This window comes from Saccostrea cucullata, unplaced genomic scaffold, assembly GCF_032062105.1.
Source record: "Saccostrea cucullata isolate Sc308-1 unplaced genomic scaffold, CSIRO_AGI_Scuc_v1 ctg4497, whole genome shotgun sequence".
NCBI classification, from domain to species: Eukaryota; Metazoa; Mollusca; class Bivalvia; order Ostreida; family Ostreidae; genus Saccostrea; species Saccostrea cuccullata.
In genome coordinates, this window is record NW_026939998.1 from 10,911 (window position 1) to 25,315 (window position 14,405).

A 14,405-nucleotide genomic window follows, 5' to 3' on the forward strand; every position below is an offset into this window, starting at 1 on the left:
AATTTGAGAATTTGTGGAAATTCAACATTAAACAGTTAATTTCATATGTGTCTATTTTTAGACATTTTTTCTATTTATAGAGATGAGAGCCTGTCCTCAATAATTTGTGAGATATTATACTATTCCTTGTTCTTATTGATGAAATATTGGAGAGATCCATATTTTTATTATTTATGATTCTGTGGAGCTTCAAAATGATGGAAAATTGACATTTTTCATCATTTTATGAGACATGTCTATATTTAGGCATTTGAAGCTATAAATAGAAAACGGAAATCCCTGAAAATAATATGCATGGTAGTTATTGGTGTCCAGTCTCTGACATTAGCATATTGACTTTTACAGTATATTTCATAATTACCTAGCAATGGCATCTTAAACTCTGCCGAAATTTCATTTTTTGGATTTTTCTGAAATATGTCTATTTTTAGATACATGTTACTAAAAATAGCATTGAGATCCCACTCCATTTTTTTTCATGAGGGGACACTACTCATACTGACGTTTGACGACACGCATATGATTTGAAAAATTTCTGTAGACAATTTTTTTTATTTAACCTTAAATTTCTCAAAAAATGCCAAATTTTCCATTTTTCACATTTTGAGAAACTATGCTACTTTGCAGAACCATTTTCAAAGAGTGGGGTCAATTCTGGAATAACTGGTTATATGCCCTGTATTCCTTAACAGTCGATGTTTTATTATTATACAAATATTTAAATTTGAGTTAACTACAAAAAGATAAAAATGCATTCATATTTCCTCAATTTTCATGTTTTTGTTCGGTCAAAAATGGCCGAAAATGGCCAAATTCAATGGATCCGTCTCCATGGCAACCGGGTGCACGTAGGAAACTTCTAACACCATATTTGCTGGTTTTGTACCAAGGTGCACCTGTGGTGCAAATTTCATCAAAATCGGAGATATGTCGTTTCCAAGATTTTTTGGTGCTTACAGAGAATGCATGTTAAGTATTAAAGACTGATTTGTGGTTTAAAAGAATTTTATTATTAGGATGAGAATTATGAGAATAATTGAGATTTGTAGGTGTAGAGATAATTGTCCTTAAAAACAGTCATGATAATGAGTAATAAAGAAAAAGACGATATAACTTTTTACCTGACAGTTTGTTTTACCTCAACTGTTTTTGTTTTTTCAATGGACTTTTATCTTAATTACGAGTACTGTTCATTATATTTATATGATAAGCACCAGATGTGTGTTTTAACATACCATTTCCCTTGAGCTCTATTACAAATTTTCCTTCAAACAGCAATCCGGTTTCTTCATTGAAGGCAGTGTAACCAATCTTCGTATGCCTTTCCTTATCTGAAAGTTTTTTGATATTTTGATTTTTTTAAACTATGGGTGTTCAAGGGAATTGATATAGTAAATTTTAATGTAGATGCATATGTTTCAATGACTAAATAATCAATTTAAAAGGAAAATATCATTCAATCATGACCGTTCACGGTAGCTCAGTCGGTAGAGAGCGTTCGCTCCGTGATCGGGATGTCGTGCGTTCGCATCTCGGCCGCGACTGACCTAGTCGTTAAAATTTGTAGCAACTGTTCCTTCGCCATGCGCTCGGCACTTTGAAGTGAAAGTTGCGGGTCCTTCGGATGAGACCTTAAAAACCGAGGCCCCGTGTCAGCGGCAGGCGTTGGCACGATAAAGATCCCTCACTGCTCAATGGCCCTGAGTGCCGAGTAAAGGTCAAAATTTGAAGCCCTTCACCGGCATACGGTGACGTCTCCATATGAGTGAAAAATTCTCGAGAGGGACGTTAAACAATATACAATCAATCAATCATTCAATCATGGTTGCACAGCAAGGATAGATAAACATATCGCATAAATTAAATGTCAGGGTTCTGCATCATTTTAAATTTACATGTGGCTCAAATTTTAAAATATTTGTTTAACTTACAGGAACTTGTTGTTTGGACATCCCTTGGCTGGAGAAGATTTTGAACTGTACTTTTACCACATGAAGCGTCCAAAGCTGAGAGGAAAAGTTTAATGGCTTCTGCTCCTTTATGTAAAATCAATTTTACAAACTGCAAAGTTTCTTTTCTACAACACTCATTGCTCCTATGTATTAATTCCAGTTCATCTGAAGATATCATCCCAGTACTCAAAAAAGGGGTTTGAATTGAGCGAATGCTCACTATATCCAGTAGCTCCGGTAAATTGTCCAAAATATTTCCTTTGACTTGTTCAATGTCTGAAAATTGAAACACATTAGTTTCAACACACTCTTACTCACACACTTAACCCGCACCTCCCCCTCCCTAAACACAGAGAAAGAAAGAAAGAGATTTCACTTTTTTCTACTTTTGAAATATTGTGTATGATTTAAAATTTAGATCAACATAGGTTTTAGTGACTTGATATTAAAAAAAGCTTCAAACTGTTGATTAAACACGTAATAAAGCAATAAGTGTCGAAAGAGCAAGTACTGCATTCTTTTATTCATATTGTGTTTTATTAAGATAAATTAGATGTTATTAGATAGTGTTACCAATATCCCGATATTTCGATGTATCTGGAACAAGTTGGTCATAAATATGTTTATTTTTCTCCTTCAGTTTTTCTAGAACAACTCCAATTTTCTCATCGGATTGATCTTTCAAATATTTCAAGAAGGCTTCAGCTTTCATTGTTCTCAAACCCGGCTGGTAGAACATTTCAATAACTGAACCAAAAATATCAGCAACTTCTTGTTCTTTTAGTAAACATTGCGGCTCAAGTTCCTCTAGAAGGAAGCTGTAACATCTCTCCAAAAGGGACCTATGTGTAATCTCAGGTATTGGACCATCAGCTGATTTCAGAATATCAGAAGGTGGATCTGTAATACAAAACAAATATTCCTGGATGATTTTTTTTTCAAGTCACACCCAATATTGTATGTAACTCAATTACTCAAGTGGGTAAAATGACTTTTAAAAAATGTCCTTAAAATTTCCTTTTAAATACCTGTTCGTTCGTGTGCTTCTCTGATCTGAACTTCAATGTTGTACTTTTCTTTTGTCAAAAGTGTTCGAACATCTCTAGATTCGAATAGGTGTGCTAAAAATCTGCAGATACCCTCTTTTTCTATGAATTGTTTTAACTTTGCAATGGCGTAAGGTGACTCCGTTTGAAGAACAATTATAATAGATCCTAAAGATGTTTTATCAAAAGTAAAGTGTGTTCCTTGAGCAAACAATTCTTCCGAGTTTGGGATTTCTTTTATCACTTTCTCAAGAACTCTTTCATTTCCATCAACACCAGAGATTATCATTTTTATTTTCTGTATTTCCATTTGAGGAGCTAAAAAAGGAATGGTGTTTATTAATGCTATGTCAATTCAAACATTAGTAAAAATTTAGTTGGTTTCTTGTTACATCATTTTTCTTCCTGGATATTATTTTTTAAAAACAATTTTTTGACATCTGGTTTTAAAGCGAAAGAGAACTATGAGTATATGCTGAATAACCCCTGGTATAATTCCTCTTGAAGTTAATTGAAATGATAAATCTTACAAACTATGCTGTTATCTACTTTTTCAGGTATTAGCTGGCTCAGTGCATACTGATCACTTATTAATAGGACATGATTCTTTCATGATTTGTTTGTACACTTTAGATCAAAGTATGCTTTAATGGATGTCAAGAGAAACTGAGCGGTTTTGATTTTTCAGAAATTAACAGGACCAAATTAGGCACTAACTAGCTCTCCTGTCACTACCTGAATGAATGGGATTTCCAAAAATATTTTTTAAAATATGTGATTAAGGGCCCTTATTATACAATCATGCAATAACTATATGACAAGGTGGAGATAACGAACAAAGATAGAAGAAATATAAGGAATAGAATACCGGGGTATATGGAGATAACGAACAGCATTCAAGCTCAACAGTCCATTCGAAAGTGTCGATCTTATAAAAAAATATATATAAACAATACAAACATGTGAAGCGGGCATAAAACAGAAACCCAAGAAAATCCCCAAAGTAAGATCAGATGCGTAGAAGAAGTAATTTAAGGGAGGCAGAACACATGTCACAGGACTCAAAAAGACAGATCACGTCATAGTCGGTGCTGATGTACTGTACATCTTTGTTAAAATAAACTGTTCATGTGTAATTTTATTCTTCAATGTTTTGTTAAAATGTGTTTAAAAAAAATATTTTAAATATTTCAAGATCTTGCCAACATTTAGATATTTTGAAATTGCCAAATCCACACATCCGCTTTCTTTACCCTGCAATCTGACGTCAGTGAAATCAAAGACGTAGTATTTGAATTCTCAGTGCAGTGAGATCAAATACATAGTAGCTAAACCCGTCATGATCAGTTTTATTTCATAATGAACACGCCACAGTCAATTTATCGTGATAATTTCTAAAGCATATATTTTAACTATATTTTTCGTGTATGGTTACAGAGATTCTCCTCTCTATTTAGACAATTTTGTGTTTTTATGTTTTCGTGTGACGTCACAATTAATTCCCCGCATTTGGAAAATGTAAACGTGAAGCGTGTCTAATTCTAGTTCTGTCTAATTGTCTAAGTCTAATTCAACGATGTCCTGAGCGATATTGGGTTAAACTTTACCCTGCAATATTTATACAGTTAATTAGTACGCAGAAGGATTGACATTTAATCGTAAATTTAGCAATATTAATTGACAGTTTTTTTTTTTCCAAAATGAAGTGTTTGTTGTTGGAGCTGCCTTGAAAAATGCTGAATTTACCCCACCCAAATGCTTTCAGATAATTTAAACACTATAAATATACTCCGAAATATTTGAGTATATAGTGTCATCTAACATATTTATTATTTTTGCGTAAAAATTCGCATTATGGACTCCATATTGGACCCGTAAACATGAAGTATTAAAACTCCATATAAACATTATACAGCGCGATATTTGTGAGGCAATATCTTTCAAATAAGTCAAAAAATCTCACGACAGGACCTTTTTAAATGTTAAGTATATACCTAATTAGTAATATAAAACATTTGAATGAAATTCATTGAAAGTATTTTGTTCCAGCTCAGGGTCCTCCTTAAGCATCCCCTTTTTACCGGTCATATGAATGAATAAATATCTATTAAGAATACAAGATGTGCACTTCGAAAAAAAAATACCTATCATGGAAAAATGCACGTCACCACCCACAAATTCCACTTTCAATTCTTCTTCATTTTCTGAAAAAAGAAAGGGTCATTTGCATGAATATCTTGTATCAAAACCTATATCAAACATTCTTTCGCTTTTTTCCCCATAATGACAACAGTTACTGCAGAATATTTTGTCACCTGTTTTCTCCAAGCCAGTCCTGTCTATCTCTTTCAAAAGACGCTCTGCAAGATTGTTTATTTTATGCTTTTTCAGAATTGAAAGCAATTTAAGATATGATCCTGGTAATCTTTTGGCTATAAGATTTAGAAGCAAAATAGCTGCTTTGGATTTCTTTTTCTCAGCCGATATTTCTTGATGATCCTCAATAGAAAGGAGATTTTCTTCCAAGAAATCGTCAACAATGCTATCGCTTTCACTTGATATCCTGTGCATGACTTCTCCTAGAAGTTCATCTCTATTTTCATTCAATATCATGTCCAAACATTTACAGTTTAGAACTTAAATGGAAAAAACTGTATTAGTTTCATTTATAGAAAAGGTAATATTTTTAAAGCACAATAAATATTTCTTAGAGTTCTTCCTAACGTTCCTGTTCAAAAACTGGTGTCCGACTTCAAAACAAATAACGAGAAATTTTATAAAACTTGATTCTTTGTTAGACTTTGGTTGACAAATTTTTACCTGGTTAATTAATTAAGATAAAGAATGTAATGATGAATTGCAATATACAAAAAAAGAATGATTATACCTTTATCAGTGGTCTTTACATTTTCATTTGTCGAGGTTTCAATGCTTGGAAGAGAAAGAAAACAATGAAATCCTTCCTCCTGAGGATAAAATATTATCATTCTTGATAATTCTGTCAAATGATTTGGATGCTGTAACAATCTTTGTAAAATGAAGTCGCATTTCTTTGCTCGAGGTATTCCGATAAGGAAGGAATTTTCATCTGTGTTCAAAATATTGTGCTGTACGAGATAATCTACTAGAACATTTGGTTCCATTTCCCTTTTAAGAAATTTATAGTGCCTCCTTATGTCTTGTGTTTTCAAGATGATCCTATTCCCTGCATTACAATTTTCCTCTCTACAGCACACTATTGATTCTCTTTTCATTCTTGGAAAGATTAGAATGCTGAAGAAAAAAAAATATAATTTCATGTTGTTGTTTTGACATTAATAATCAACGTGCTAAATAAATAACACTTTTTTCACTGATAAAAAGTCCATGTCAATCATTGAAAATAATGATAAGGTACGAGTAAGTTGACATAAAAGATTACTATAAGTGACATCAAGAAATCGTCTGGAAAAATACAAAACATGGTTATTTTACATTAGTATTTATAAAGCTTTGAACTTTATGAGAAGTTTCTAAGAGAATTGCCGTAAAGAAAACGTTAATAAGTACTATAATCTAGAGATAGAATACCATTTTTACTTACCGGTTGCACAATTTGAATTTCAGAAATTCTTTTTCACTCCTATTACGATGCGATTATATTTGCAATGTTGATCCATGAATAAAAAAGTACTTTAATCTCTAGATGAAAAAACAACAAAAAGAAATTTAGAAAAAATAAAGCAAAGAAGACCATAAGTCACAAGATTCAATCAATTTAATTTTTTTTCAAACAAACATATTGAAATATTTAGTGTGATAAATGCATTCATTATAAACATACGAGGGCTGCTCAATAAATAATGTTCTGCACTCTATGACTTAAAACAAAGATATCATATGACATTAAGCTTGACTTTCTCTCATGATTGAATATTCAATGAATGAATATCCGTTTATGTGACAATTTTTCATCTAAAATTTTTATTGTGCGAAGCTGTAAAACAAGGGCTATATATTCGAGACACTGCATCTAAAATGAATGGTAAATATCAGTAAACAAGAGTGAATCAAACGCTTCATTGAAGCTGCTGTAAAACTTGTTAAGAATCTAAAGAAATATTCACTGAAATTTGTGAACTGTACAGCAACCAATATCTCTTTTATAGAAAGATGAGCAGTTGGATTTCAATGAACAATTATAATGATATAAAGGACGTCAAAAATTGGCACTGTCCTTGGCGACATGGATTTACAACAACCAATGTTCTGCTTGCCAAAGTTCAACAAATTATCACTTATGATGTTTTATTGACTTAAAAAAACATATCAAATTCGATAGACATTAATTAGGATGTATTTCACACCATTTTAAAGAAACATTCGACAGCAAAAAAGCTAAGTACTAAATGGCCACCCTATATTTTGAAAAATGAATGTAAACGAGAGCGAGTAAGAATATATAAACAATTTTTTTAAAATAAGAAATTGAAGTCATCCACGCTTGTCTGAAATTCAAACAGATAATCAAACTTGAATTCATTGCTTTAGACCCTTAAAACAAATTTACAATCAGATGCACTTGACAAAAACAGGAAAGGTCTGAAAAGAGCAAAAAAAATTGCAAGAGGACAAAGACGGTTTTATACGCCATTTTCGTAAAGACTAGTGGTCTTGTTGTTCAAATTAGTATTTGGAGAGGCAGATCAATGGAGGAGTCTAGAAACTAAACTTATTGCAAAACAATCGAAAGGTTTATGAGAGGAAGGAACATACGGAAGCGTATTAGGCCACGCAATATTTTTTAAGTTGGAAATTCCAACTTTAATCTGGCTTCCATAGTTGGAATTACCAACTTTAAAGTTGGAATTACGAAGATTAAAGTTGGAATTACAAACTTTAAAGTTTAAATTACCAAGATTAAAGTTGGAAATACTAACTTTAAGGTTAGAATAACTAATTTTAATGTTGGCATTTCCAACTTTAAAAATATCACATGGCACAATAATACGCTTCCGTAGGAGCCAAATTAGGAATCCACTACACTGAATTTCTTAATGACAGCGTCCAATCCCATACTCCCTGAAGAGTAAAGGTGCTTTGGGGATAAACAGCTAGAAAGGTAATGTTTTGTCACACCACAACAATATTCGCCAGATCTGTCACCTGTTGACTTGGTTCAATTGGCAAATTATTAACTCATCAAGCAAAGATAATCAATTTATCATAACTTTTTGTTGTTTAATGATCCTTATAAATTTTGTGAGCATCGACTTCATAGTATTAATTTTATTGCACCAGTCTTTGAACTTTTTCATAACCCCTTGTACCTTTGGTTCTGTCTGATTCAAAGGGATAATGTTTTAAAAAGGTTGGATGTTGTGTTGCATTGGAATACCATCACTTATACGAGCGTGGTCTCGGATAAGTGAGTTTATTTCAGTAACCTATGTCACCCCCTTTCCAGATATCTTAAGTCCTTTCAAATATATAATTATATTCATCCTTAGTCACAACTTATCATTCCGGATAATTTAGGTGAATTTGCATACAGTCTAATTTAGCTGTTTCCTCTTCTTCCTTTCTCGATGAATTGATGATACTGTAAGGTCATGAAAAATTGTATGAAGTTGAATTGTAGCAATGTTTTATTTTTTTAAATGAAATAAGTTTGATATCAAGGGTAACTATTAGGGTTTGTTATTTCAAGCTAAATTAGACGTGCCGATGGTGTAATTTTAATTTGGATTTGCCCGAGATTTTTGTTTAGATCAAACGTCGACTGTCAAGGGATGGGTTCATGTAAGCAATTAATTTTTTAGAGTAAAATGTTAACAATCCCCGATTCGCTAGTGGTGTGTGTGGGGGGGGGGGGGGGGAGGTGGGGGGTGTCAAGTGCAGAAATATTAAGTCAGACATACGTGTTGTTTTCCAGAAATGTTATGCAGCCTGAAGAACTAACTTACACATTTTGCCAAAATTCAATAATCTTTAAATGACAATGATTATTGAACATTCACGAGAATTGTGACACTTTCACTTCTGCTGTAATCAAAGTACTAAATGTACTGAAAGGATGGTGGTTAATTTCATCATTGTTATGAGTCATTTACAGTTCGGTATCGTTTCATTTGTTTACTGGTCTATCGAAACATTTTAATAAAATTCATAAAGGCAAACACGGAGAATATTTAGATAAAAAAGTCTTAGGTTTATATGAACTGATTTTCCCTCTAACAAAAAAGGGGAGGGGTCTCTAAATGATTATACTCAACGGTGAAACCATGGAAAGCGTTATTGTCCACCTGGTCAATGACTGAATAAAAAAAAACTTTAAAGTCAGAAATTTCTGATTTTTTTTTTGTCTCAGGGTGAGCTGTCAAAGGCTCAAAGTACAACAAAGCTGTAGTAATTTGGCTTCATAAACCTTAGAGTAAAACAGCAATAATAAAACATTCAAATGCTTTAGACTAGATATGCTGGGTTCAGTCACAAGTAAAGATCAAATTATATTAGAACAAGGCATAAGAGTCGCATTAGAGTAAGAAGCTGTAACTTCTGTCTCAGGTTGTCTCGATCTTCATATTGGTCCTTTAAAAAGGAAATTAAAATTCACAAATTGATAAGAAAATAAATCAACCTGCTCGAATGAATGGGCCACAAAACAAAGCTTTTGAATAGGCATTAAAATAGAAATATAAAAGATTTCGATTTCCAGTAAGACTAAATTCTCTACCCTTAAATGTCCATCAAGTACATAATACTCTGACATTATCTTAAAGCATCATATAGTCAAAAAAGATTGCCCAAGAGAAAGTTTAAACATTCATTAACTAAGCAGTGCTTAATTAACAAAAATTGCATTAGGGGAAAGCGATTTTGATAAAATAAGAGTTAAAATAATGCAATATCATTTAAAACATTAGAAATATCATTAAAAACATTAGAAATAGAATGATAATTAAAAACAACTTTTTTACCAGATAATTTTTTACAAAATAATTTTCAATTACTTTTAAATAAAGGGAAATAACTCTTGGCAAAAATTAAGGTCATAAATTTGGACACATTCCACCGTTACATGCTTATAGTAATAAATGGGAATTATGTCGAAATAAATCGAATATTCAACAGTAACACTTCCTTAATATGTTCTATTTCACAAACCTACAACCTTCTCCAAAATCTATATTCTCAGATATTTAGCTAATTTTATTATTCAAAGGTGTTGTACATTGACGAATCCATTGTCACTTGCACACAAGTATGTCCATTGCCCACCAATTTATCTGAACTAGTATGCATGTGTGACTGATCGTATAAGAAACATTGTTTAAGAAAGTTCTCAAGTAACATATAAATCAACTAAAAAGCCCATAAAAGACATGCCTTTGCTTGCTTATTGTCATACATTACAACCTGTTTCAGGGTATATACCCCTCAAAATTCAACAGCCAAAATTTAAGGTAGAGTATTTTATATTTTTATTATGCACCAAAACACATAACTCAACAGATTGATGTTGAGTCAACTAATTGTTCATAATTATAAAAACTCTTAAATGTTTATATCATGCCACATTTATTGAATAGGATTATATCTATGATTGTATAATTGTTAAGGCATGCACATGTTTTATCATGATTGATCAGAGTTTTACAAAGCTGTCTTTTTGACAGGTATAACCCAATTTTAGTGATATCAAGTTTTACCACAATTCTTGGTAAAATTCTAAATATATATATTTTATGCGTTTTTATTGCGCTTTAACGCACAACTAAAATGTTTTTCTTTTTCACGTCTACAAATGTCATTTCCTCCTACTACTTTATAAAACGGAAATATCGCAAATTTCTTATGTCCGCACACATCTAAATGTTCACTTAGTGGTATTTGTCTATACTTCGGAGTGTTAATCTGTTGCTTGTGGGTACGAACCCGGGAACGGAGGGTGTTACTGTTAAACAGGTAGGAGATAATACTCGAAATCGGGTATTATTATCCGTGAAATCGCGTATAATACTTGATGCATGCATTAGGGTATCGTTGAATCCGCGAAATCGGGTATTCCGTGCAACTTTCTATAAAAACAAAAGAATAAAGCAACGGCGCATTATGCCATTTATCGTTACTTGTTCATCAGTATCTTGTGGATTTGTTTTTATTAAACCTAATTCATATGGTTGTCAAATAAGTTTAAAATCACACGACAAACACTGCTGGGGTAACAAAGAGGACACAATGGCGTTATTATTTTTCAATATAATTTCCAAAAACAAATAACTGCACTTCGTTTGTCTTTATTTCCGATTAAAGTATTCCATATACTTAATTTTCTAATTTCTGCACTATTCACAAAATGTGAAACTTTAAAGAAATTAAACGGCTAACGCTGTGTTATGTATTTTTACTGAAAAATGTATGGCGTCCCTTTCATGTGAAATATAAATTATTCCTAATAGTTAGAGAGTACAGTATAAGCGAGTCATAATTGTATATCTCTGCCATAATAGAATACCAACGTTATTATAAAGAAGAAAAAGAAATAAGATTAAATAAATACCCACAGGAAAACAGGTTGAAATTAGCTAATTGAAGGTGAATATCTTTTTTATGTCAATTTAGCATAGAAATTTTTAAGACACCGTAAATTTTTTGGTTGCATTTTAATCGATACAAGATATGCCATTTTACATTTATTTTATGAATTTGTGTTAAAATTCAGAGCGAGAAGTCATATAAACAGGATTTTCTTCTTTTTTTTGGGGGGGGGGGGTATAAATAAAAGTCAAATGTGTACATTTTTTCATGAGACTAAAATACATTGAATTTTTCAATAAAGATCGAGGTACAGTCATATTGAAATATGAATTACATAGTCAAGTTTTCACATTTCTTATAGTTGTTACGTTTATGAACATAATAATGAACAAACTGAAATAATGGAGTGTTCAATTGCCTTGGAAACTCTTGTCTTACTTTTTGGAATATAATTCCTCATCGGACATTAAAATGTCATAAAAATTGTAGCCAATTTCTTCCTTTATTATACTATTTGATAGACAGGGTGAATTTTACCTCTCTACCTTCTACATTTTTTTTTTATGTCGCTATCTTATACCTCATTATAATATGCTAATACAATGCACTATCTGATTGGTTCTAGGCAATATGTCACAGTTTTCTTTTAGTTATTTTATCTATGATACTTATTACTCATGGCAATAACGTTACCTAAAACTCATCTATAATGAAAAAATGTGTTAAAAAATAACTCCGTCTCATATTATGTTAGAAAATAACAGGTTGCTTTTTGTTTACCAATATGATTTTTATTTGATAAATAAATCTTCCCTATAATTAAAAATATGTCGCCAAGAAATGGTAAAATATTGATGACTTAACGAAATTAAACAATCAACAGTTATGTTCTCTCATAAGCTGTATTCCTGAAACTATCACTGTCTCTGCTAAAATGTTGAAAACATATTCTGCAAATATGTATGAATGTTAAAAAAAAAGATTTTCCAAAAAAAAAAGAAAGAAGGTTTTTTTAGCCGAAATTTTAAACATTTTTATCATTACTTTATTCATATATTCATAAATAAATTTGATTTTATGCACAATATGAATGTGATTTAGTAATTAATGACGCATAATTAGATACGATCGACAATCTCTTGTTTATACATGGTATCATATCTTGTGTGTGAAATATGTTTCCGTAAAATTTGATTTATTTACAAATTGTTCATGTTTGTCGTGTTGATGTGGAATTATTATAAATTCCCGAATTCTGATACTTTACAATTCTCTTGTGTTGGGAATGAACATGAGGAAGATGCATATACTTTCAACATTATGAAAATATATAAAGCAAATCGAACGCCTTTTTGTGTGCAGATCATGAAATGTACTGAGCTCCACGTGTATTCGTTGTCCTGGGCGCATTAATCTTGACACCCAAATTCTTACTTCGCTAGTGATACCTTTAGAAAACATGTGTATCTAGATGAAAGTTAACTCGGCAACATGCGCCATCCCATTGTTTAAGTTTAATTAGGTGAATACACCTCCTATACCCTATTTCGTGGATTCAAAGATACCCTAATATCGAGTAAATACGTGATTTCACGGATAATACCCGATATCGAGTATTCTCTCCGACCTGTAAAAAGCCAAAGCTTAACAATTTCAATTCTATTTAATTATGTATACATTTGTATATCTGCACTTTATTGCCATCTAAAAAATTACCCGTACTTTTACCTGTATGCAGTGAGCTGTTAACTATGACGTCATAGTACATTTGACTTCATAATAACGACGTCATACACTCCGCAAATTATTGTGTAATGTTACTATGTTCGATTTAGGTCAGCATCTCGATATTTCTATGGTCGTTGTAATGACCTTGTAAACCTTTTCTTTTGCCCTTTTAAGGAGTCGTATTCTTCCTGACATGTTTCATACCAATTGTTAAGCCTTTATTATGCCCCCGTAATCAAGTTTCGGGGGTATATAATTTTACCCTGACTATCTGTCTAGCTGTATTCTCTTTATCTGTCTATTTGTCCGCAAAGACTTTAACCTTGCCCATAACTTTTGAGTGGATGGGGCTATGGCTTCCCTATTTCACAGGTGATTTCCTTTTGTCGATACCTTTCTTCGGGTATCATAATATTTGACCTCTTGACCTTGACTTTAGAGTTTGACCCCCTTTTACAAAAAGATATCAAACTTTAACTTTAGGCTTTACTTTTTAACAGTTTGTGCTAGGGCTTTCATACTTCACATACATTTCCATTGAGACAAGACCATTCAAGGAGTATAAATATTTTAAAAATATGTTTAACCTTTTGACCTCAAAGTTTAACCTCCTTTTTAAAAACATTAATCTTGGTCATAACTTTTAAGTAGTAAGTATAAGGGCTTTCATATTTCACAGGTGTATTCCTTGTGATAAAACCTTTTTTTAGCTCACCTGAGCCGAAGGCTCAAGTGAGCTTTTCTGTTCACATTTTGTCCGTCGTCCGTCCGTCCGTCCGTCTGTCTAGCTGTCTGTCTGTCCGTCTGTCCGTCTGTAAACTTTTCACATTTTAGACTTCTTCTCAAGAACCACTGGGCCAATTTTGACCAAACTTGGTACAAAGCATCCTTGGGTAAAGGAGAATTTAAATTATTAAAATAAAGGGCCAAGTCCACTCACAAGGGGAGATAATCAAGAAAAGACAAAAATAGGGTGGGGTCATTAAAAAATCTTCTTCTCAAGAACCAATGGGCCAGAAAAGCTGAAACTTATGTGGAAGCATCCTGGTATAGTGTAGATTTCAAATTGTTTAAATCATGACCCCCGGGGGAAGGGCGGGGCCACAATGGGGAATCAAAGTTTTACATAGAAATATATAGGAAAAATCTTTGAAAATCT

At 32.3% G+C, this 14,405-nt stretch overlaps 1 protein-coding gene across 1 annotated transcript; it reads right to left on the reverse strand.

Annotated features, from left to right (window-relative positions):
• Positions 1 to 2,172: 2,172 nt before the first annotated feature.
• LOC134254431 (uncharacterized) lies at positions 2,173 to 5,631 on the reverse strand (the record flags this gene model as incomplete). Its single annotated transcript, XM_062736949.1, has 5 exons — positions 5,314 to 5,631; positions 5,143 to 5,202; positions 2,981 to 3,316; positions 2,526 to 2,852; positions 2,173 to 2,228 (listed from the first exon to the last, which is right to left on the reverse strand). Coding segments are annotated over exons 1-5 (1,077 nt in total), but the record flags the coding sequence as incomplete, so codon positions are not given.
• Between the last annotated feature and the right edge of the window lie 8,774 nt (positions 5,632 to 14,405).